Here is a 24607-nt window from a genome sequence, read left to right as displayed (position 1 = left end):
TATTGGACATACAGGTAACTTCTATAGAAACCTTATTGTGTACCATAATGATGTCAAAATCCCCAGTGAAGAAGTAATCACCTCTCTGTATCGCTGGGTTCAGTTTGTACTGAAGTGTTTGGAAGACCAACTTGTTTCACTGGATGCCAGCTACTTCTAAGGCTGAAGCTGACTTGTATCATCAATGCCATAACCAATTTAGCACCTTAAAATACTCCAGAAATCTGGCTGTTTCTTTCCAGTTATATCTTTGTACATGCAGCAGATAATACATTTAGTGACCATATAATATTATATGCCCCTTCATATTAAACAGCCAAAACAAACTGTTGTGACATAATCAGTTGCAACTCCACATGCCTATTATGACTTCATGAAGAGAATCAATGCTCTGGACAGTTTCAGGGTGTTTTGTTGTTTATTTTTGGTTTGTTTGAATGTTTTAGAAACACAAATCTATCTGTTAAGAAAAAGTGGCAGGAGAGAAAACCAAAAATAAATGTGAGGCTTCCACCTAGGTTCTCTGAATGTATATCCTGGCATATGCTGAGCATTTAAATAAGTGTTTCTGAAGTACCTTGCAACAATTTAGCTCCATCTGCCATCCAGTTTTTGCAGTGAAAGTGGCCAGCCTGATCATCTTCCCTCTCAGGAGGCAAGGCAAACTCCTTTAGGCAAAATTTATTGTGAGAAGCGAATTCCTCAAGTCAAATGGGCCACAGAGCTTGTTGACAAAATTGCCAAGTAAAGCACAAAGTTTTTATCTTTTAAAGAAAACATTTGGTTGCGGTTAAAACATAAAACCACCTGAACCGAAATTTCCGCATATGAAAACAAGGGGATCTGGAAACTGACGCTATTTTAGGCTAATTGCATTTCGTTGGGTTTCGGGGAGCGCTACATAGTAGCAACTGTGGGAAAAGCACTAAATAGTTCTCTGTTTGAACCATCTGTCAGGAAGATGGGACATATGTTCGCTTTGTTTATTCAGGAGCCAAGTGGAAGCCGATACACTCGGCTCGGCTCCGGCCGAGGGCTGCCCCGCGCCGAGCACCGCGGGGATCCGAGCACGGCGGGGATCCGAGCACGGCGGGGATCCGCCCCCGCGGGTCCCGCCTCCCCCCCCCCTCGGGCGGCGAAGCGCAGCCTGCGCCGGGCGGCGCTTCTTCCGCGCGGCTCCGCAGGCGCGGTGCCGCGCCACAAGGAGGGCTGCGGAGAAAAGACAGGCTGTTTGCCCCCCACCAACCCCCCGCCGCCCCTCGGGGTCGCAGCGGGACGCCTCGGGCTTCCCCCGCGGGCGGCGGGGCCGGCAGGGGGAGGCCGTGGCCGCCAAGCCCCCGCTGAGGGCGGGGGCGGGCGGTAAGCGGGGTCGTCCTTTACCGGGCGCGGCGGCGGTACCTCACCCCGCTGCCGCTTCCCGCAGCTCGGTCAGTTGGTGGCGGCTTCCGCTCGGAAACGCTCCCGCCGCGCCGAGCGTCCCCGGGGCGCCGTGCCCGGGGTGCTGCCGGAGCCGCGACCCATCCACTCCGGTCGGCGCAACCGGCGCCAGCCCCCACCGCCCCCCGCCCGGGGCTCCGCGCCACCCGCTGAGCTTCTTCCTCCGCCCCGTCCGTTCCAATTTCCCCTGCCAAACTTTCCCAGCCGCTGCCGGTTAGCGCGGCACCTGCCCCCGCCGCGCCGTGACCCGGAGGCGAGCGCACCGCGCAAGCTGCGCGGGCCCCCGCGCATCAGCCTCCCCGCCCCGCCGCAAGCGAATAAATAAAGTTGCGGATTGTGGGGGGCGGAAGAAGCGGATTCCGCCGGGGTTCAGGCACCTCTTGGGAGTCCCAGCCAGGGACTGCAAGCGGCTGTGGGGCCGTCCGCGGCTCGCCCCGGCTGCGGGGCCGGGGGCGGGCGCCGCGGCTCTCGTCCCCCCCTCCACCCTCGTGTGTGCTCTCGGTCCCTCCCTGGGAACAGGCGCTGCCCACCCAAGGAGGCGACCGGCGCTCCTGCCCCGCTCCCGCACTCGCACACATATACCCGTGCGTGCGCCTCTCGCTCCTCACTGAAGTCAGTGCTCGTGTTTTCAGGTTGCTGAGACCTGAAATCTAAGAGGAAAAGCTCAGCGTTTGCATCGCCGCTCCTGCCGCTGGAGGTGGTAGCGGTGAAAAGGAGAGAGGGTTGGTTTTGGTTGTGGGTTTGGGTTTTTTTTTTGTTTGTTTTGTTTTTGTTTTTTCCTCCCTTGAATTCAATGGATCTGAACTTGGAGTCTTTGCACCTCGGCGGTTTTGGAATATCTACATGCTGATCCTCTTTGTTGTGGCACATCAGCTTGTTTGGGGAAACCATCGGAAGACGGCAAGATGTTCCTCGCTATCCTGTACTTCGCTTTGCCCTTAGTGGGTAAGTTGCCGGCGTCTGATTTCTCTCTGTACATCGCTTCGTGAAGCAAAGCGTAGGGATCGGGTGCCTGACGGTTGTCAGTCTATTGTTTAGGCAGAACGATGAAGTTTCCAGTAGTTTTTACGTCTCTGCCTCACATCACTTAGTCCAGTCTACGTTTAAAGCTCTGGGAGGTTACAGATTCAGATACTTGCCTGCGTAGCTTCTTGTTAAATTGGCTTCTCGCAAGTTACAGGGAAACTTTTAATTTTAATAAAATAAAGCTGCTTGGGGAGGGGGGGGGGGGAAGAGCGAGGGGGGGGGGGGGATGGGGGGAGGAGGGTGACAAGAGCCAGCCGAAGGATTGCATCTTCACCTGAACCTGGCAGCCTGCCCGACTGCGAGTGGTTTGCAGCCCAAACTGGTTTCCTTTCCACAGGAGATGTTTGCGTTTCCATCTGCGTGTGTCTGAGGGAGCGTGACAGGGGGCACAATGGAGAGGAGGGAGTTAATGCAATTTGCTTTGTTCTCCTGCAAAAGCATCATATGTGGAGAGAAATGGAGGGGGGGGGGAGTCATAAATTCTACCTTTATACGTGTGGAATAAGCAAAAATGCGTACAGCCTTTAAAAAGTGACTGACGCAAAAAGAGGCTAATATCAATCAGGGAGGATACTTATCTCTCTGAGCGGGTTGTTGGTGGATGTAATTGAAATCACAGCAAAGCTCTTGTGGAAAGTGAGGCCGAATATTTAACCCCTCGGTTAAACACTTGAATGGGAAGGATATTTGTTTCACCAAAGTGGATCTAAGGAATCAGGGACGCTTGTTTTGTCAGGCACATTAACCCTTGTGGGGTTTTCTTTCCTTTTTGTGTTTCCTCATCAATCAACCCAGCAGGGTTAAAACATACTGTTTCCTTGGGCGCCCACAAAAGTGGATCTAAGACCATGAGAATCCTGAGTGCTTTTTCCTAAGGTGTATGTAGCACGAAGGCTGGAGGTTTGCAAGGTGCTGCCTGCGGGGCTGGCTGCATGTGCTGCCTTGTGCTTCCTGCCAGACGCCCGCCTCGGACCCCCACTTAAATCAGCCTCATCCCTCAACGAGAGTTTGTTGGTTTGTGTCTCCTCTCTCTAGATGTACTTTTGTCCACAGAAGTGAGCCGGCTGCCTGGAGGGGACCGCCTTGACTGCGTGAAAGCCAGCGATCAGTGTCTCAAGGAGCAGAGCTGTAGTACTAAATACAGGACACTGAGGCAGTGTGTAGCCGGCAAAGAGAGCAACTTCAGCCGGGCAACAGGCCTGGAGGCAAAGGACGAATGCAAAAGCGCCATGGAAGCTCTCAAGCAGAAATCTCTGTACAACTGCCGCTGTAAGAGAGGCATGAAGAAGGAGAAAAACTGCCTGCGCATTTACTGGAGCATGTACCAGAGCTTACAGGGTACGTGGTGAAGCACAGAAACGTTACACTCCCCTAGTGCAGTGTGTGGTTTATATATTTGTGCAGCCCCTTGTATCCAAAGCTAGCCACTGCCAGTGAGGCTAAACCCAGGGTCTGACACCCTAATTCACATGGTGCTCTTCAGCTGCAAACTGAGGACCTTTCATCCGGCTCAAGAACAGCTGCTGCTCCATCTCCTGTTGTTGGGAAATCCACAATGAGGGTTTCCTCCCCGGGACCCAGCTGACCTTTCTAAACCAGAGTCAAAAGATAAGGGCACTAGCAAGTGCCCAAGCTACAAAAACACCTGCTTGGAGATGTTTTCCTAATGATATTTAAATTCCTTATAATTAAGGCTCGCCCAACAAGATCACAGGACAGTGGAACTAGTTTCTTAGCTCTTTGCTAAAAGTTAAATGTAGTATGAAGAGCATTGTTTTAAGGGAAAGTTTATTCTTTCTTTACTTGTTAGCAGTGTTCCCTGGGTATGCTGAGTCAGATAAAAAGTTTGTGCATTATAGAGCATGTAGAAGGGATATGACAGTGATTGACTTGGGACTTCTGTTCTTGGTGTCCCTAGCAAATTAGCCATAGTCTAGTGAGAACAGTCAGGTCCTTACATGGGATACACCATTTTTAGCCTTATTTTTCTCTGGTTCTGGTGTCAAAGATGCAATGTTTTGCTTCAGTGTGGTCCCCATTTAACTTCTTTCTGTAGCTACTTCTGCAAAAATGGAAGTAATCCCTTTCTGTTCATTATTCCAGACATCAAACAGAGTGTTTTAATGAGTCTACATACATTTTTATTCAGGCCTTCATAATAAATTATGCCACTCTTGGACATTTTGTGCATCATAGAGTTTCCCTTCGGACAGCATCTTGTTAGAAGTGTTTTATTCCAAGGATGCTAATTTTTGGCTGTTAAGCTGGGCTGCTCCTCTAAAAAAACCCTTTTCTATTAGGGTGAATGAAGAGGAACATCACTGCTGCAGCTTCTCTCCTGCTGGGATGAGATGGGACGGTCCCTGTGATGTCACAGGCTGTCTCTGCAAATTATGACCTTATCCATGGAGGAAGGAGAGAAAAGAACCACTGGCAGGCATAAACAACTTGCATCTTTCATGTGTTTTTGTAGACAATGCTTTGAGAGGTGATTACCACACAAAGAGGAGAGTACCTTCAGCAGTTAGAGTAGCTTAACTTCAGAGCAAAACTAAACAACAGAATCTTATCCTGAATTACTGTATTAAAAAAAAATTACTCAAATATATTTTTGTCTTTAGGAAATGACTTGCTTGAAGATTCCCCTTATGAACCAGTTAACAGCAGACTATCAGACATATTCAGGCTAGCACCAATTGTATCAGGTAAGCAGCCTTAAATTTCTTGAACTGAGACACGATTGCAATCTGCTGCTCTGTGGTTGAATTATGGAACTTTGAAGCAATACTCTCATCTTAATGGTTTTCTAGGTTTAGGAAGTTCACAATAATAGTTACACAAAGGAAAATACTAATTGGTTTTGAAATAATAGCTAAACCTGAAAGAGTGCTTGGCAGGATGGCAGTCTGTATTCTTTTTGAGTCATTCTTGACAATAAATGCTAAATTTTCCTGTAGGTGGCAATCTGATTCCCCGTGTTCCTAATTTACAAATCAGTTCCTTTCTGGGAACATGGTCAGTGCAAGTTACCTCCCATTGACATTAAAGAAGATCAGAAGATAAAGCTTTCAAATGTTTGCATAAGGGAAAGCTTTATAGTTTCATACGTTTTGGTTGAAAAAAAGAAATTTCATAATTCAGGCTTCTCTTCCCTGGAACTGGTGGCTGTTTAAAGAGCCTGTTCACAACTTCCTCCTTTTTAAAGATTTTCTCTGAACATTTTTTGTTGCTGTGTGCCTGTCTTTCAGAACTTATTTGTAACAATTTGAATATGTTGCTCAGTAATTAAACTATGTTGTTTTTTTTCAGCCAGCCTAAGTTAAGCTCATTTTAAATCATATTTATTGAAACAACTAATTTTGGACATTGGCAGGTTATACAGGTTGGACTTAATTGTCTTTTTTGGTGTTTCAGAAAGTCTTAGAAGGATGCAGTCTGTACTCAGGACCTTTGTTTGTTTAGTTACATAAAAATTACAAGGTATACTGTGTAATAAAGTTTTGAAGCTGTAGTTAGCTGACATACTATGGATAAATATCAGTCGTTTGCTCTTCAAAAGAAAGGAGAAAAGACCAGAGAGAATGGGTTGACCAATTTTCAGAAGTACTTATGCTTTTTAGGACCCGAAGCCTCGTTAAAAGCCAGGGGGACTTAGGTGGTTAAGTATTCAATGGTACAGATTTTCAAAGGGATATAGACACGTAAAATGTAGATAACTGCCCATTGGGATTTTTAGAAAGGACTAAGTGATTTAAATAGGCTTTAGATGCCCAGGCAGTTTAAAAAAATCTAAGTGCTTAATGCATCTTTAGGTATCTTAATGCCTTTGAAAATCAGCCCTTTAGTCACTTTTCAAACTGAGACTTCAGCTCCAAATCACATACATCTTTTAAAAGCATTATCCTAGTTTGGTGAGCAAGTCTCTTGGAAAAATAGTAGAGAGCAAAGATCAATTTCTGGAGAATCTTTATTTATTTTATTGTGTATTGCTTAAAAACCCCCTCAACTTAATACAAAACAGAGACAAAATCAATGCAGAGGAGTTATAGGCTGTTTTCTGAAATCATGGACAGCCTGCTGAGGGCCAAATTCTGACCTACTTTAACAGTTATATGATCTCTATAGGAATATCTTATATACCCTCTGCCTTTCTGTTATTTTATATTTTTTTAGATTCCCCATCTACTTGCAAAGTAATTATCTTTAAAATGTAATTATTTTTTTTAACCTGTTTTGTGCAAAAATTGAAACAAGACTTATTAGCCAACAAGTGACATCTCTTTTACCACCATCACTTAAGATACTGCTGGACTGGCCAGGACTCATTGCGTGTTACTAGTGCACCCCAAATTCCTGTTCCCTTTGTCAGAAGTTTCAGGTGTGAGAGGATTTCCAGGCATAGACTCATAGGTAGCAACAAACAAAAGTTGTATTACTGCAGAAAACTACCAGTTTTGGGAAGTATTGTCATGTGGAAGAAAAAGATTAGCAAAGGCATTTTTCTTATCGTCATGGTTACTACTGCATGGTACATTCTTGAAGGCTGCCTAGGCTTATAGCTTTTTTTGCAGGGCTCTGCAAATACCCCAAACAGCAGAACTTGGTAAGATTTTTTTATTATATGTCTTGATTAAAACAAAACAAAAAAAGCCCTGTACAAGCAGTGTTGGCAGGAGTTTCATAACTGGTGTTCTGCTAATGTCATCATTGTTTATAGATGTTGCTGCAATATTCAGTCTCATTAAAGTTACTTGGGTGTAATCACAAGCAGCAATTCACCCTTTCATCTCACAAAGGCCATTCTGTGGTACTGTATGACTCAGTGTATATAGCAAATATAATGCTTTTGCCATCTTATTTCTGAGGCAGTATAGAAAACCACAACAGTTGACTTTTTTGGCACGTGAAAGGGGAAGACACTGGCTAAAATGACTACTGTGTGTGCTGTGTAAGTTTCTTGTAGCATACATAGGTCTAAGAATTGGAGGATAGTTTTTAAAAGCAGTTAAAATTGACCTAAGTCTATAGTGAAAGGTGTTCAAAATGGCATCCTCTCTGGAAACAAGGTGCCACGTTCTCATTAACTGTTCAAGCATCAATATGTTGATTTAAAACCAAAACCAGGAAGATATTGCTAAGCCTGTTACTAAGTTATGTAGTTTCTCTCACTCTGTTAATGGAACAAGCGATGCAGTTGTGTTACTAAAGTAGAGCTTTGGTTTACATTTTTAAGTGTTCTGTGTTACACTGGGACTAGTGGTGTAGTTAGTCTAGAACGGCAAGCTATGTGTTCTGTATGAAATTTAACCAATGCCCAACCACACAGAAAGAAAAATCTAATCCCACAAGAATTATTTGTTGCAGCACTAGCTGTTAAACCCAAGTTCTCATATACTTAGACACCAGCGAGCATGAATTTTGCATCTGAATCAGTACTAAAAGAGCAATTTATATAAAAAAATAATTTAATGGCTACAATATGAATGAGTTGTGTTGATGTACTTGTGATGATGTACCCTGAGTGTACAAGGGGTCAATCTGTTCTGCCTGCACTTTAAGTCCATAATTCAGCTCCTCCTATAAAGTTAGTTCTCTTGACACCTCACATGGCCAAATTCAGGACTGTGAGTCTTTCCACTCCAAGGACAAGGCTGTCCGTTGTTTTTTGTTTGTTTGTTTGTTTTGGGCAGCCTAGGTTCTGAATCTTGTTTAGAACTACTATGTCTGATGTGGTGCTGCTGCCTCAAGGGTGTGAATTTCTTGCTGGTAGGCAGCTCTTCAAATTGCTGAAGACTTGTTTGTGTGTCTTAGAGAGTAACAGATTTGGGTTAGTTATTATGATGTAAAGATTTTGCTTAAACAAACATTTTTGCTTAAGCCTTAACAACTTCTGAGAGGTGAAAACACTTTAAGGCCATTGACTTCTGTCAGAACTACAGTAAATGCGAAATCTGTTGATTGGATTTCAGAGGTGAGTTTCACACCAAATTAAGGATAGATGCTTGCATTACTCGTTAAAACTATCTACAGCTTTTTAGTACCTGGGGAATAGCTTGCCCCTTGAATTTGTATTGCATTTGACATTGAGCCTTGCAGCTGGAAGATACCTTATTATTTTGGTATCAACTGACACAGTATAGTGGTCATCTCTATGGTATGTTGTAAGAAAAAACCTGCAAAAAATACTGTAGCTTCACTGACCTGTAGAAATACTTGCAGCAAAATAAATGTTTCTGAAATGTCTCATTCATTTCAACACAAAATGGAGAGCCACTAAACCTGAATAAAATGCCTTAAGTCATTATCTCTGAAGTGGTGTAAATAGAATACTTAATGTTACAAAGAACTGACTGTTTAGATCAGCATATTTAGGATGATATAATGTTCTCCTCACATGGATTCACTTTTAAGTTGCCTAGTTAATCACAGGCTTATTATCCCATTGTTCAGCTTTGCGTATCTTTTCTTCTCTTACGTCCATTATGATCAGTAGTAATCTCAACCAGCTACATAAATATTTCTTAAGACATGTAGGTTTTGCTGGTTATCTGTGGAGAATTGGTCAGTTACACACTGCTAGCTGTGTTTTAGAAACTAGAAACAAGCTATAGGACAGGTAGAAATTAATTATTATGCCAATATTGCTTTTTTGTGTAGTAAACTGTTTTTGCCAAGTGCCTTTTTGTATCATTAACAAATGAGGGACACACTGGCTCGTGTGATTATTTGTCAGAAGGAGTCTTTCCTGATTCTGCTTTCTCATGAGAGGCTGTTCATTCTTTAAAAACATTGCAAACCTTCTGTTGCAGAAGGTATCTGGAAGCTTAGATCTAGAGAAGGGTATGATTTATACTTATGGACCACTTGTTAATGAAACCCAAGGGTTCAGTAGACACCACGGCACTTTGGGCTTCTTACTGGAGTAGATCATTTCACATTAGAACCTAGGTAGCGTGGCACATGAAATTAGCGTGCTTGATTTCCATATGGAATAAGGTATAAGCACAAATACCAAAAATTATGGTCAGTAAGATGGCCTTTTAATGTATTTCAGAAGTTAAGACTATAAAAGGTTAGCAGTGTTTGTATTCTCAAAGGCTGTTGTGTGCTGGTGGCATTTAAATCGGGCAGTCTCATGTCCACCTTGTAGGATTTCATGAGGGTGACTCTCTCTAGGATCTCCAAGTTATTCAGATGGAAAGGGTCAGTTAGTTGTTTTCCCTCCTTCTGAGATTTTCAATATCTTGTAGGCATCCTGTATCATTGACATTCACAGATCAGAAAGTCAGTGCTGTGAAAGAATGAAGCCCAGTATGGAAAGCACTTCCCTCAAGAGCTGGCAGATTTTATGTGGAGAGACTTCCTTCTCCGTAGCATAAATCCTGTGCTGAGTATTGACAACAGCTCTCTGGGCTGTCCCCGGTATTTTATCCTTCCTGAGAGTGGGGTAGGGACATCACAGACTGCTGCAACCAGCAGAGGCAAGGGAGGAAGGGTGAGATTTTTTCAATATGACTTCTCAGGATCCAGAGAAACTGATCTGCCTCTGTCTGTGTGCTTGAAGTCCTTTAGAATCCTTCATACCTTCTCTTTCTGCTACTTCAGTAAAGCAGGGACTGCAGACCTGGTAGACACTGTTTCAGAGGGAATTAATTTTGCCCAGACTTGTATAACTCCAAAATTTAGTCAAGAATTGAATGTTTCCTCATTCATTTTCACAATTCTTGAACAAATGTGAGAGCTGTGTTCTGGGCAGCAGGTCCCCAACACTTCAATTATCACTTAATACTTTTTTCCCAACTCGGTAAATTACTTTTCTCTTGTAGAATCCATATATAGCATTTTTAAATTGTTTATCAAAAAGATAATTTAGAGTCTCCATCCTAGCCAACATATTTACTGCTTTTATCCTTTTGGGGTTTGTGGCATGTGAATTAGTGGTTTCTACCATGAACTAATACCGTATGACAACCCCAATTCCTACAGCCTGAAGCCTCTAATCCTGGGCCTACTCTGAAATCTGTGTATGTTTCAAATGCTACATACTTTTCTAATTTAACACTACGTCTTTTCTGACACTTCTGTAAGAATATTTGAGATGCTGTGTTTCTACAACGGCAATTTAATTTACATTAATTAAATGTAAATTAATACAAAATATTAAATATGGTGATTTGTCTTGACTGTTTACAATGTTCTTATTAGCTCTTACCTCTTATATTGTTGCATTTTATTTCAAAGAAGAAGAGATACACTGCATTTTAGTTACATTGCACATTCATTAATTTCACAAATAACGCAACAGATCTTACTAAGTTCAGGAGTCTTGCAATCTGATTTTTGTTCCCATTGATATAAGCATTACACATCAAAATCTTTTTACTTGATTATGATGCATTGTTTCCTGGTGTAATTTTTTGGCTTAGTCCTGGCTTTCTGATCTGAGGTTGAGACTCTTGCTAACAGAAGAGTAGAACCATATTGTTAATTTTGCCTATGGTGGAATGTGACGTTCAAAACTACATTTTTACTTTGTGAGGCAATATATTAAAGTAGTAGTCCTTGGACCAACACATAACATTGGTTTTACAGTTATAAATCAAGACTAAATCTTCTTTTCCCAGTGAGAATTTGTGGCCCTTTGCCTGGTGCAAGGAAAAAAAAAAAAAACCCCAAACAACCCAGGCATCTATTTTAGCTGCATTTAACAAAATGAAAATAGCTTGACAAAAATAAATCTAATATACGCATGTACACTGTTTGTGTTCTTTGACATTTCTGTCTGCAGATTTTCTTTGCAGAGACAACCAGGCTGGCTTCCAGTCAGATAACAAGTTATCAAGGGTGCATAGATACTAGTTGCTGATTTCCACTTCTGCATTTTCATAATCAGATTGGACTTCACACAAAAGAAAATCACTTTGGTGACTGTTGGCTTGCAGGAGCTCTTTGAATTTCCTGTTTTCTACATTTCTTGAAGCTAGATCTGATTATGAGAGTGGAATTAAGTACCTTGCTGAAGTAACTGATTGACTAGCTTAAAAAGGCAGTGCTAATGCACTTTGACTTCAGCAGGAAGACAAACAGGCCTCGAAACCCCAAATAGGAATATGTAAATATGCTCATCTTAGTCCAAATTTCTCTCTGTGGTGAGATTATTTAAACTTTTTTGCTAATTTCTTTGAAGATCTGTAAAACAGAAGAAAAGGTCTTTGTTCCTTAAGTATTTAAAATGCACAGCTTTGAGCAAATGCCGAGTTTCTGTCTGTCCCAGTAGCCTAGGCAGGCTTTGTCAACCTGTTTCAACAAGGGAAACAAGATGAAATCCATTCCGTGGCAGGAGGAAGCATATGATGATACAGCGCAAAGCATTCATGCATGAATATTCAGTGTCTCCTTGAGTGCTGTGAGTAGTAAAAGAGAATATTTGGGAGCCCTGAAGGTAACTCCAGGCAAAGTAGCATTCTTCTGAAGCCTCAGAGGGAAGTGCTGGGCGATGCCTAGTTAAATAACCATGGCCAGGCACTTTGCTTACCATGTATAACGTATGCAGTGAACCACGGCTTTTCTTTGGCTAGAGTAGAATCCTAGAATTGTTTGGGTTGGAAGGGACCTCAAAGACCATCTAGTTCCAATCCCTGTCATGGGCTGGAACACCCTCCACTAACCCAGGTTGCCCAAAGCCCCATCTAACTTGGCCTTAAATGCCTCCAGTGATGGGGAGTCCCACCACCCTCACAGAGAAGAATTTCTTCCTAATATTTGGTCTAAATGTCCCTTCCTTTAGTTCAAATCTGTTACTACATCTTTATAGCATCTTTGTAGAGTGGAGTGCTTCACCTTTAAGCTATACCTTCTCAGGAAAGCTTCAGTTGTAGCGTGTGGTGGGCTAGATATCCAATGAGTAAATGTGTATGTGTTTTTGAGCACCAAATTTTATGTTCCTGTTTACTGTTACGGGCCAGCTTTATGGTTTGTGTATGTGCCGTGCTAGGTCTCTGAAGTAGGAGCCAAAGCACATGAGTACTGATGGGATTATGTGGCAAGATCAGGTTTCTAACAGTCACTGAGGAGGGAAGCAGAATCTGGTTGCCACCATTTCAATAATGTGTTGAGCAGGACTAGGCCCAGGCTTCCAGAGGACCTTAGAAAGGCAGAACTTGCCAAGAAGTTCCCAGTTTTGTCAGGTATCTGCAGACTCTGCTGTGTTACCAGGGTAAGTGGTTGGACACTAAACTGCTAATGGGGCTGCTGAAGGCCTGACATGGCGAGAGTGAGAAAAAGCCTGTGGTTCCCGTGGGCGAGCTCTGGCGCCGTGCTGAGCATCCCACCACTGATGGGAATACTGTGGTGATAAAGTGGGGTAAGGACTGGTGCAGAAGAGAAGCCTCTGCTGAGCAGGCATATTTCTATGGCAGTCTTCCTTAGAGAGCTCCAGAAGTGCCTTGTCTGCAAGCTGTGTCCCCTGGCAAAATGCAGAGAACAGTGCCCCAACGAGCAGCATCCTGCCGCTTTCAGTCTCTTGATGGCACAGCAAGGTGCAGTTTATGGCAGGTGGTTTGCACTCAGGCTCTTTACATTGTAAAAAAAACTTAAAACTTTATTTTTAGAACCCTATTTTGTGTTTGACTCTCAGGGATAACTTTGACAGTGTTGGAAGAGCCGGTGATATCTGTCTGGAGCTGACAGTATGTTAAAAATGCTGTGTAAAATGCCCGTGTGTGATGAGAAGAAATAAGAAGTTTTGGATTGTAAAGGAGAACTTCGTTGTGAGAAGTATCCAGTGTTTCTCATTTTAAGGTGTACATTACATTTTTTTAACCTTAAAAAGGAACATGTTTACAGTTTTGCTTTTTAGAAGTGTGACTGGTTTTGTTCATGAAAACTAATTCTGTAATTTATTTTATATCATTTTTTTGGTATCATTTTTAAATTCTTACATTTTCTGTGGATGAAACTAATGCAACAACAACACTGTCAGTATAGTTAGGACATTAACACAATTAAGTTATTTTTGGAATAGTTCTTTAGTTACCATGATGCTTTGACAATTTTCATAAATGTCAGGCTATTGTCCTGTACAATCTGCACTCAGCCTGAAATTTAACATGAGATGCATGACACAAAGTGTAATGGCATAGAGATAGCTCTTCCTGCATAGAAATTTGCAGAAATGATGGGTTGTAAAGAGAGTTGAAGATATCAAACAATTCGAGTAGGAACCTATAAATAAAGATGAATTTCTGCATTCACGGGTTATACAATTTTATCACTGTCTGGTGTCCATAAAATGCATCTTCCCATTAAAGTTTTGTCATGCAGCTGATGAGGTTCAGAAGTGTTAAAAGCTTCCACTTTCATCCTTTTAAATTCTGCACCCTAAATTCAGTACTAAAGCTCAGTTTGGAAAAAAAGAGAGACCTCGTCCTCCCGGTTCCTCCTCCTTGGAGACAGTAGCTGATGCTCCCCAGTCACTCAGCCTCCAGCCCAGTGCTGATGTTTCTCATGTTTAGCCCTGGCAGTCAGGCCAGCACTAAGCACTGTCGTTTCCTTGAGGTAATAAATGCAACTCATTCCTGCCTTCACATACCTTTTCATAACGGCTGTGCTTGCTTTGATTGTCAACGTTGCATTTTCTGAGCCATAACTTCTTCACTAAGTCCTGTCTGGCTGTAGGGCTTTGGTGGTTTCTGTCTCTCCGCAGCTCCTCTTTCCACCTTAGCTACTTGTTTCTTAGAAAGCTGACCACAGTTTTCCCCTTTCCTCTTTTATGACAGGCTTGTCTCTGCTCTTAGGTCTTTGCTTTGCAGACTGCCTCAGCCCTCCACCTTGCTCTCCTCTGTTCCCCCAACACCTCCCTGTCTGCCCTTATCCTTTACCTCTGGTGAGGCAACATCTTTGCTGTTCCTTGAAAGGTTCTCTTCAACTCTCCTTTTCCCAGCGTTCCCAAATTGTTCTCTCTCTCCCTGTAAAGACTTTGAGATGTGGTCTAATAAAAGAAATTGTTCCTGAGTAATGGAACTAATAAAGCCTGTTTTCCTACCAGCGTATCCATCTCCTGAATGCACTCGCCTTCTGCGCAAACACAGCTCCTCTCTTCTCTCCCTGTGCTGTGACCTCTCCACACGTACTCTCTCTCACATCTCTTGTCTCTCTGGGGCAGCACATCCTGCACCCAGCTCGGTCTTACATGTGTGCTGAAGGACTGTGTGCGTGGGCAGGTGCCAACTGCCTCTTGGACTGGCTCACAGCTGGATATGCCAGCCTTGTGCTTGGAAGGCAGGTCTGCGTTGGGTCTAAAACCTGGAGTTTTTTCATAAAACTTGTAAGAACTTTATATTCATTTCTCTGTCAAATTTGTTCGAGTATGTCCTGTGGGTTAAAAAATTGCTGGGAGCTACAGGGGTGTGGAGAAGATAGAGCAGGCTAATATTCAATTTACCTACATTTCCTTGAAAAATTTGGATTAAAAAAAGCAAGTATTGCTCCTGTCATATCACTAAGCATTAGACTGTGACTTATCTTCTTCCAGTCTCATAAAACATCTAGTGTGTTGTGCGAGTGATATAAATAAACATGCAGTGGACTTGAAACATACAGACAATTAAGTACAGTTGATGGCTGACAGTTGTATTAGATAATTGAGCATCTCAGGATTCTCAAAATGGGAAGTAATTCATGCATTTAGGTTAGTTGGCATGAAGATTATTTATTCAGATGTAGAAATAAAACAAGAAAGAAAGGACTCAGCCAAAAGCTGTTGCATATATTGCAGTTGACTATTTGGATACCCCATTGTATTTATGAATGACACTGCTCTTTTTAGAGTCATCTTTTTGATGTGGAGTATTTTTAGAATGAAGGATTAAGTTTTGTTGACGTTTGTTGTGGTAAGGTCATAAACAAAATTCAGACATTTAGTAGCAGTTGCAGAGAATTCATGTCCAAATGCCTGGACTTCCCCAGGCTTGCTGCTTGCACATAGGAATGTATTCTGCACAGCAGTGGCTTTGCATTAATAAATGCTTAAGCAGAAGATTAAAATGTCTGTTTAAAAAATAGGTTAGGATTATATAATAACAAAAGTCTGGGATGCTAATAACAGTGAAGATAATTTTATTGAGCAGATTAAGTGCAATTAGATCTCAACCACAGAATATTTCAATACAATACCAGATCAAAACCCAGCCTCTGCAGCTTTACTTGCTTTCCTTCACACCTACAGGATCAGCACCTGGCAGCAAAGTAAATTATCATTTTTGTTGTTGTTCATTTTATATTGCCCTGGGAATGTACATCATTAGGACCCAGGAAAACAAGTCTTTTTCTCCACATACAGTCATGAAACAAGACGTGATTGAAGACAACGAGGTGTCTGCACTCTTTGAAATTCTATTAGAAATTGATAAATTCGCTTGTCAAGATTTCTTTAAAGGATTGCATAGATAAGAACTGCCTATAGTATTCTTGTATGAAAAGCCATGAAAGTTATAGCCTTATAATAAACCCATATAGACTGAGAAATCGTCTCAGTTCTTTCTCTCCTACTTACTTCGTTTCCTAAACAGTGAAAGGAAGACGCAGACTTGCAGCTGTTGATAACACTTAGGACCTGATGAAGTAAACTGCTTTGATCCTTTGAGAGGTCAAACTGTGTGTGTTTCTAAGCAAACATTCCCCAAGGCTGCTGATGCCTGAGATGTCTCTTCCCCTTGCCAAATGTCCCACCTTCGCAATAGAAAATTAAGTGACACTTGCAAAGAAATGTGGTGTGTTGGTGTATTTAATCTTGTCTAGAAATTGGTGTGAGAATTGTTGAATGCAGGATTTGTTCTTGGTTTTTTGTTTGGTTTTATTTTTTAATTTTAATTTTTTGTATGGTTTAAAAGTATCTGGAAAAGTCTCTTCTGGATTGCACAGAAAACAAAGGTATTAACTCTACCTGCACTTATGTTTAGGGAGAAAGGCATACACTTTATTTACTTAGTAAATAGCTATTTGAATGTGACTTGGAGCATCATTTAGCTTTTTAATGCATTTCTGCTGTATTGCTAAAAATATCTTCATGCCCTTGACCTTTCTCTAAGAGCTGTGGGAAGAGTAAAAAGCATAAATAAGAATAAATTTAGAATTAGCCTGTTTGAAGAAAAATAGTACCGAATGCCTTAGCCTTGTGCTAAAGGTTATTAAATTGTCAACCCTACAACATGTCTAGTCTGACAGAGGTGGACAAAGAAAACCAGCCCTAGAAATGAGAAGGTAGTTTGTTTTTCATTCCCTGCTCCATCCTTCTTCCTCTCCTTGTGGAAGGTGCCAGCAGAGGTGCCAATTATAACGATGATTTCTGTAGCTCAGTTACCTCTCCCTTAACATCCATACCCCTTTCCCCCCTGCTTGCTCAGTGTATAAATACTTACAGTCGTTACCCTCTTGGACTGTGGTTGAACTAGCAACTAAAAGGTGAGGTTATCAATATATTAAAGACATCATTAATGGCATAACCGCAGCCATAAAAGGTGAATAATTGTGATGTTTGAGTTTTATGTATTTATTAATTTAAAAATATGTCGGTATCTGGGCGTCTTTGCCGTTACAGGGCTACTTCTGAAAACAGATGACTTTTAGTGATATCCACTGCAAGCAGCCACTCTGTAGTGTTCTTAATTATCTACTTTAAATTATTCACTTAACAAGCCAGAGAATGGATGCACTTCTGAAGCTGTCATCTTAAGGCTTAGGTACTGCATTGCCGTGCAGTGATTACACAGTCTGATATTAGCTCTCATTTATGTTAATTGCATGTACATTTATAAATTCCTCAGATTATTATAAAGAGAGTTACCTCTTTCCTGTTGCATTCAGACAAGGATTTAAATGTTGCAAACTTTAAAGAGAAAATATTGCTCTAAAAGTCTTTTGGATATTGATTCTTTGTCAAGCTATAAACACCAAGAAACATTATTCTATTTTGCCTTCCAAAACTGTATTTGTAAAGTTGCAACTCTACTTACTGATTTTTTAAATTTATTTGGTGATTTAAATATGTATTTAATCCTACACAAGAAACGCAATAAAACTAAGCTTGTACCTAAATATCATCAATAAGTGACTATAGCCAGGACACTCACTGGAGGCAAAAGAAACTGGATTCATAAATGGCATAGTTTTCTCCAAAGCTGTTCTCAGTAGGGCCTTGAGGAAAAAAAAAATCCCAGATTTCTGTAATGCAGGCAGTATGCAGTATCTGGTCTAGACTGTGAGGAGAAATGTAATTTATAGGTTACAGAATGAATTATTTTGTTGCAAAAAGAATAAAATAAAGCCAATAGTTAGGTCCCCTTGAGCAGTAATATGTGCTAATTAAAGGACTCAGGATTGCTTTGTAAGAGTCAATATTCAAGCTTGTAGAATATTTAAAGTGACTAGTTTCTGTCTTTAGCCAGAATGAGAAATACAATCAGTGTTTCTGGACTTGGACTGTGGTGAGAAGAGTTACTTGCCACTGCAGCTATCAGGACGGGAGACGTGTGAAGAGCTTGTAATAGATAGCTCCTCTATCTACAGACCAGGTTGTACTACTTCTTTGGGAAAGGGTGTCACTGATAGATTAGGGTGACAATTCATAATGTTGCTGAGTGTGAATGCTACATGTTGAACAAGATCAGAGTCTCAAGGAGCATGTCATGGAGAATTAAGGTTTATTACTTATCCTTCCTCGTGGTTTTCAGAATTTTAAAAGGATTTATAATATTTGAAATACCTTTAAGCCCAGAAAACCTTGGTATTTCAGAGTAACACTTTACAAATCATCTTTTGCCCAGATTGCAGCTGAGTGCAGTGGTCTAATTCAGGGTAATGAGTTTTTGTTGTGTGACATGATACAATAACAGGAAAGTATTTTAATTCTAGGAATTACTGTGCATATTAGGACCGGTTTATTATACTCTGTAACATGAAAGCTAGAAAGGTTTCTGTAAAGGTGATAACCTCTCAGATATGTGTGCTGTAACTGCATTATTTTGAAGTATTTATTTTTAAAGAGTGGCAAAATATTAAAATGCAATTCTAAATCACTCTACAGCTATTTAGAGACAAGGTTTTGGCCTCCTGCCCAAATTACTGCCTAGCAGGTATTTGGGAAGGTTTCTTGGTGGTATTTTTACCACTGGGGGACTCCTGCTGTTCACATTTCTTCTGTATAGTCAGGAGTACCCCAGATTTGCTTTAAATGATTGAGTTTGCCTGAAGGGTGGGCATTACAGGTATTGGATGAGGGTATTTGTTATAGAAGATCATGTTAATTTCAATTGGCAAATGAAGTGCTTATCTATTTCACATGGTAGCACCCAAATGTTACCTGGGTGGTACCCCTTTGCATCTAGTGCTAGCACGATAAGCTGCTCAGTTTGTAGATGTGGCTGAGTTCATTCTTTTGACTGTTTCAAGACTTGAGTGAATGGGCGCTGGCAGGACTCTGGCTTTTTTTTTTATTTCCTATTAAATGTAAAAGCTGAGCTAATGTATATTTGGCAGACACAAGCACTTGGAGGTCAGGAAACTTATGACTTTAGCTTTTTCTCTTTTGTACAATTCCTTTCTGACACAGGCTTGAAATTACATTCAAACACTTCCTTTCCAGTATGTGATATGAATCAATGTTGTACCAGTGCCTAAGATCACCTTTGCTGATGTACTTAAAATCTGACTAATACTTACATTAAAGGGAGAGTGAAGGTACAAACACATCTTTAATTCTGGGCCTGTCTGACTGGAAAGTTTCTTTTCATAAATGATTCAACAGCAGGTTTACTGAAAGGAAGGTGAGGAGGTTCATTTGTATAAACTTCCAGACCTTTTCCCCAAAATAGAATTTTTCCATTGGAAAAAAAGCAGTTATCCTGATATCCTGACCTCGCTTGGTGAGACTGCATTTTTCTCCCTGCTAGGAGTTTTCAAAACCTTTACAGTTGGTATCAGAGGGGCCATTGTTTTGTGGCATAGTGCTTTTCAGAAGGGACTGTACAGAAGGGGGATGTCTGTACAGACCTGTTCATACAGCTGAACTAGTTTGCGATTTGTGAAGTGCCAAACCTTCCTGTCTGTGATAACAAATGTGGTGTCCTTAAGCCACAGGATAGTAGGTCAGCATTGTTTTAAAGACACTAGTAGCATAAGGCTGAGTATTCTCAAAGCAGGATTTGTTGCTGTTGGATTGGAAACTACGTCACAGTTAATTTCCTTGTACTGACTCTGTGCCTGTTACATCACAGTGAAGTGAGTTCAAGGGTGTTACTTGGTAGGGAACAAGGATGCAGAAGTCCCATCTCACATCTGGCTTTCAGAGCCCATTTATTTTATTAAAGTTCATAAAGGGAATTGTACTTCAGATAGACGTCATGGCACTGTTTTATTTAATAAAACAAACACGGAGGAACCGAGTTGCATTTGCTTCATAAGGAAAATCTGTCTTTTGTTGTTTAGAGAATGTATCCTGTGATGACTGTCACACAGCATTAATTTTTATGCTGTACTTAGAATTTAAACACTTGAATTTCTGGCAGTTTCTTTTCTTCATTGCTGACAAGTAAATGTTGAATAATCAATTGAAATACCATTTTTAAAGAAGTAACATCTGAAATGAGGCGGGCTAGTGGAAGGGAAGAAGGCAACATTTTGCGTGCGAATAAAACGAGGGAGTTTGTCAGACTCTAAATTGAAGAGCTCCAGGTGGTATAAAAGACATATTTAAACAGAAAATCCTCTGATCGTTTCCACTTTCCTTTCATGTGTATCAAAAAGCTACTCCACTGGGTACCAGAACTTGAGAACTGGGAACATCTTCCTGGAGGAGAATGTGTATTGCCTCTATTTGCTGTTGGAGAGAAAGACATGACCAGTTTGCTTTCTAACATGGTAGAGTTCCATAAACTCTGGTATTACGTTTATAGTCCAACATGATCAATCTTAATGTGTAATGAAGCATAAACATTATTCTATTTGTTGCTGTTTTCACTTCTTGCCAGTTGGGTGCTAATGGGAAACTTAGAGATGTGTTATGGAGAAATTTGGTTCTATGGGGACCAGTCAAACTGCAGCAGCCGTTTGCAAACAAAATAGTCGTTCTTGATATTTGCATGCTTAAACCTGTTTACTTCATCAGGTCACGTTGTTCTTTGAAGAATATATGTTGCAGTAATTATCATAGTGTGCCAATTACTTCTTTTAATTACAGTTGGTGGTTTTTTTTAATGCGTGGGTTAGATCAACTCCTGTTAAATTGGCTTCTCGTAGTTTTTCCATTTGTGTACGGAGGAAACACTGGGACAAAAATACATTTGTATGATTTTGTCTCTTTATCTGGAAAGATTTATTTTCTTTTAATCTGGCAAACCCATGTTCATAGCATTAAACTATGGCAAATATTTATTGTAGAAGATGTTTTATTGTTAACTGTAGAAGGGTGTTTTCTTTTGCTTTTAGTCACAGGATCTAACGTTCTGGTATCAGAGTCTCATTACGAGTACTGTAAGCCCTCAGCTACCACTGAGTCTCCAGTTGTTTTCCATCAGAACTGGATCAAAATCTGGTTCACTAAATCAGATTTTTAGTCCCTTCCTTGGGCAAAATTTTTGTTAAGATCAAAGTTTTCTCAAGCAAGCTGCAGAAGATAACCCCTGTCAAGAATGATATTTCTCTGTGTATTTTAGATTGCAAACGTACCTCAGATGTGCAACCTTGAGGTGTTTTGATTAATTGCATCTTTTGGAACTCCCTCTGTGTGTTGCGTCTGCCTTATTCACACATTAAAGGGACACAGCTATTATCTTCCTTCAAAGTTATGTGAGGAAAGAGGATTGTGTTTACTCTTTCTGGTATGTTTCTAAGCTCCATAACATTTAAAAAATATTTGTCATGCCTTTGGTCTAATTCTAAATGTTATTATTCATTAGTTGTAAGAAATACGGGTTAAAAGCTCTCAGACGGTTTATGAGGGCTTTCATGCAGTAGTCTGTTGCCTCTGACAGATAATCCTAGAGAGATCTCTTCCACAGAGCAGGACTTGTTCTTTATAATTATTCTCATATTACGACTACTGCTTCTTTGCTTTGAGCAATCCGATAAGGAGACTCCATCACGCAGAGTCAGGAAAATTCCTTCCGAGTAGAGGAGCTTTTCCATGCGGGCACCTCTTGAAATTAAAGATCTGTAATTACTTCCGATGCATAGGATGTTCCATACCCTCTGCCACATTGATAAAAGTTCAGCTGATAGTAACATGTGTGTGTGTCAGTGTTCAGTACTTTTCTTTCCTAATCTTCCATCTCATACTGCTGAAAGTTCTTAAAGACCCTTTTTAGTGACAAAACAGGTTTTTGCGGGGCGCTTTAATGTCCTGTTTGAGATGCCTGTCATGCATCTTTTGTGTATTTTAAGCACTGCTGTGATCATCGTCTGACTCTTAAAATTGGTATTCACTTCAGGAGAGCAAGCAGGCTTTAGACGGTTACGGTATAAAAGCTATATGCCTTGCTCTATCAGGAACAAATAGTACTGAGACCTTGTATGAAATTAATTCATAGAGACGATGCCTGCATTTTGCAGAACAGAACTGGTGGCCTTATGTTTTTCCCCTAAACTTCATGCTACAGATGGAGAGGATTATTTATGTGGAAAACTCGGTTTATAGCTCAGCAATCAGATAGCAGCTGTATTTTCCTCCACTGCCAGATCCTCAGCAACATCTTGTCCTGTTTGTAAAGCCATCTAGTTTATGAAAGTTAGGAGGCTCCCAAACACAACAAGCTGCTTGTATTTGTAAAATATACAGCTGCTAGATCCGGACCTGATGTACTGGGAGAGCAGTATTCCCGTCTTTTTTTTTTAATTGATAATGCTGGCACTTTTCAAGCCACCGTGCTGAAAAGACTGCAGCTTAGCAGTCAGTTACTCTTTCCTGGCTTTATGCTGGCATGCACCCAAAGAAAAATAAGATAGGTCTCCTATGGCTGCTTCAGTTCTTCAAGACGCTTTAGTCAGTTGAAGTACCCTGCTAACAAAACATTTGAATTACAAGGAGGAGAGAGAGTAACTACTACTTCACCTTCTGTGTCTATGAGTAGAAGCACTGAAAATTAGAGGTCATATTTGCAGGAATTCAGAGCACAGGGTCCTGGGGCCAGACAGTTGAGGTGCTTGGCTACTGACGTATCTTGTATCCCTGCCCCGTTGACCACAGTATGGCAAAAATTGCAGATATTCATCAGACAATTGTTATTTTTGATACGGTAAAGCAAATATGGGTCTATTCATCACAAATACAATTTTTAAGTACGTCAAATTTCCAGTATATATATACTTTGATACTGGCCATTTTTGTCAGTATAGAACTTGCATTCATCATTTCAAAATAGGTTGTATAAAACTTTGATAATTTTTCAATGTTTGATTTAAATTACAAAGTCCAATAAGCTTTCTTTTCCCAGCTTATCTGTAGAAACTATGCACTTTATAAATACCCAGTGCACCAATATTTAAAAGCCCATGTGTTATCTGGGAAAACTCATGCAGAGAATCAACAGCTCTACCATAGGAATCAATCAGCATAGTACTGCAAACAGGGGACCTTTTGTACCTTTACAAGTGCAGAACAGCATGAATTTTACAACTGCTGAGTGTACTCCTAAGTTAATTACCATTTAGAGTCTAAATAAAATAATTCTCTAAAAAAAAGAAGTGTTGAAAAATTTTAGTGGCATATAGCATCCTACTTATTATTTCTTCCACTATAGTGTGGGCAGCAGGACTTGGGCAGGGATCATCTCCCAGTACTTGGCACTGGTCAGGCCACACCTCAAGTACTGTGTTCAGGTTTGAGTCCCTCACAATTAAGAAGGACACTGAGGTTCTGGAGCATATCCAGGGAAAGGCAATGAAGCTGGTGAGGTGTCTGGAGCACAAGACTGATGAGGAATGGCTGAAAGAGCTCAAGGGGTTTAGCCTGGAGAGAAGGAGATTGAGGGGACACCTGAAAGGAGGTTGTAGTCAAGTGGGTTCCTTTGTCCCAAGTAACAAGTGATAGGACAAGACAAAGCGGCCTCAAGTTGTGCCAGTGGAAGTTTAGATTGGATGTTAGGAAAATTTCTTCCCTAAAAGGGTTACTGAGCAGTGGAACAGGCTGCCCAGGGAAATGAAGTGGTGGAGTCATCATCCCCAGAGGTGTTTAGAAGAGGTGTAGATGTGGTGCTTAGGGACAGGGTTTAGTGGCAGTGCCAGGTTAGCAGTGGGACCTACATAGTTCTGTGATTCTATGACTCTCTAACTAAAACTGAAATCAGAAATCAGATTTGTATCACAAGATATGGGGAAAAGTACACCTTTTCAGTGGAGTTAATTAGCTTGAGTGGAACGAAGTGCGAATGCGGCTATCTGGAACCTGAGTTATTTTACAGACACACACTATGATGCCAAGGTCTTATATTTAATAAAGGGATTGAGAGCAACAAAACTGGGCCACTTTAGGGATTTAATTGAAAAGAAGAAGCATTTCCCAGGAGTTGTTTAAAACAGTGAAGTATATAGTGTGCCCAGCACTGCTTTAGTGTGTACACTAAATAGTAAGCAGTGTATATAGACTGCAGGAATTATCACTTAGTGGTGGGTATGGGATTCCAAATTTATCTTACTGAGGAAGAAAAGGTGCCACAGGTGGAAGAGGGATTCTTCATGAAACTGTGAACTGAACAGATTAATTGCTAGGAGGAGGAGATGCTGTGTTTACCCCAGTAGTTTACAAACTGCCCAGTGAACGTGCACTGTCTGCTGACTCTCACTATGCAGTCCTCAACACCTCCAGTGTCTTTGGCTGTGTTCAGGCTCGATTGAGATTGAACTTTCCAAGTGTAAGGACAGACATGTACTTTGTGTGAGGTATTTGGCAATTGCATTTCCTTCCTCCATTGACTTTTAATTATTATTATATTTTTGCCAATATTATTGAGCTTTCAAATATTTTGCATGCATTGTTTCAAAGGAGGTTTGTTTCCATATTAAATTAAATAAAACTTGTCAATAGAGTGCTTGAATTTTATTACTCTATGTAATCACTGCTATAGACTGTATCAGGTTTCTAGTGCTCTCAAATTCT

The 24607-nt window shown here is 41.0% G+C and overlaps 1 protein-coding gene across 1 annotated transcript in view; it reads left to right on the top strand.

Annotated features, from left to right (window-relative positions):
- Positions 1–2342: 2342 nt before the first annotated feature.
- GFRA1 (GDNF family receptor alpha 1) overlaps positions 2343–24607 on the top strand; it is a gene marked incomplete at both ends in the record, with an annotated part of 141441 nt that continues 119176 nt past the window's right edge. Inside the window, 3 exons of the mRNA XM_084265106.1 lie at positions 2343–2382; positions 3499–3801; positions 5085–5168. Coding sequence (XP_084121232.1) covers positions 2343–2382; positions 3499–3801; positions 5085–5168 — 427 coding nt within the window. The remainder of the gene's footprint in view (positions 2383–3498; positions 3802–5084; positions 5169–24607) is intronic.

Source organism: Gallinula chloropus (genome assembly GCF_964237585.1).
Source record: "Gallinula chloropus genome assembly, chromosome: 5".
Classification (NCBI taxonomy): Eukaryota; Metazoa; Chordata; class Aves; order Gruiformes; family Rallidae; genus Gallinula; species Gallinula chloropus.
This window is presented reverse-complemented; position numbering and strand designations above follow the sequence as displayed.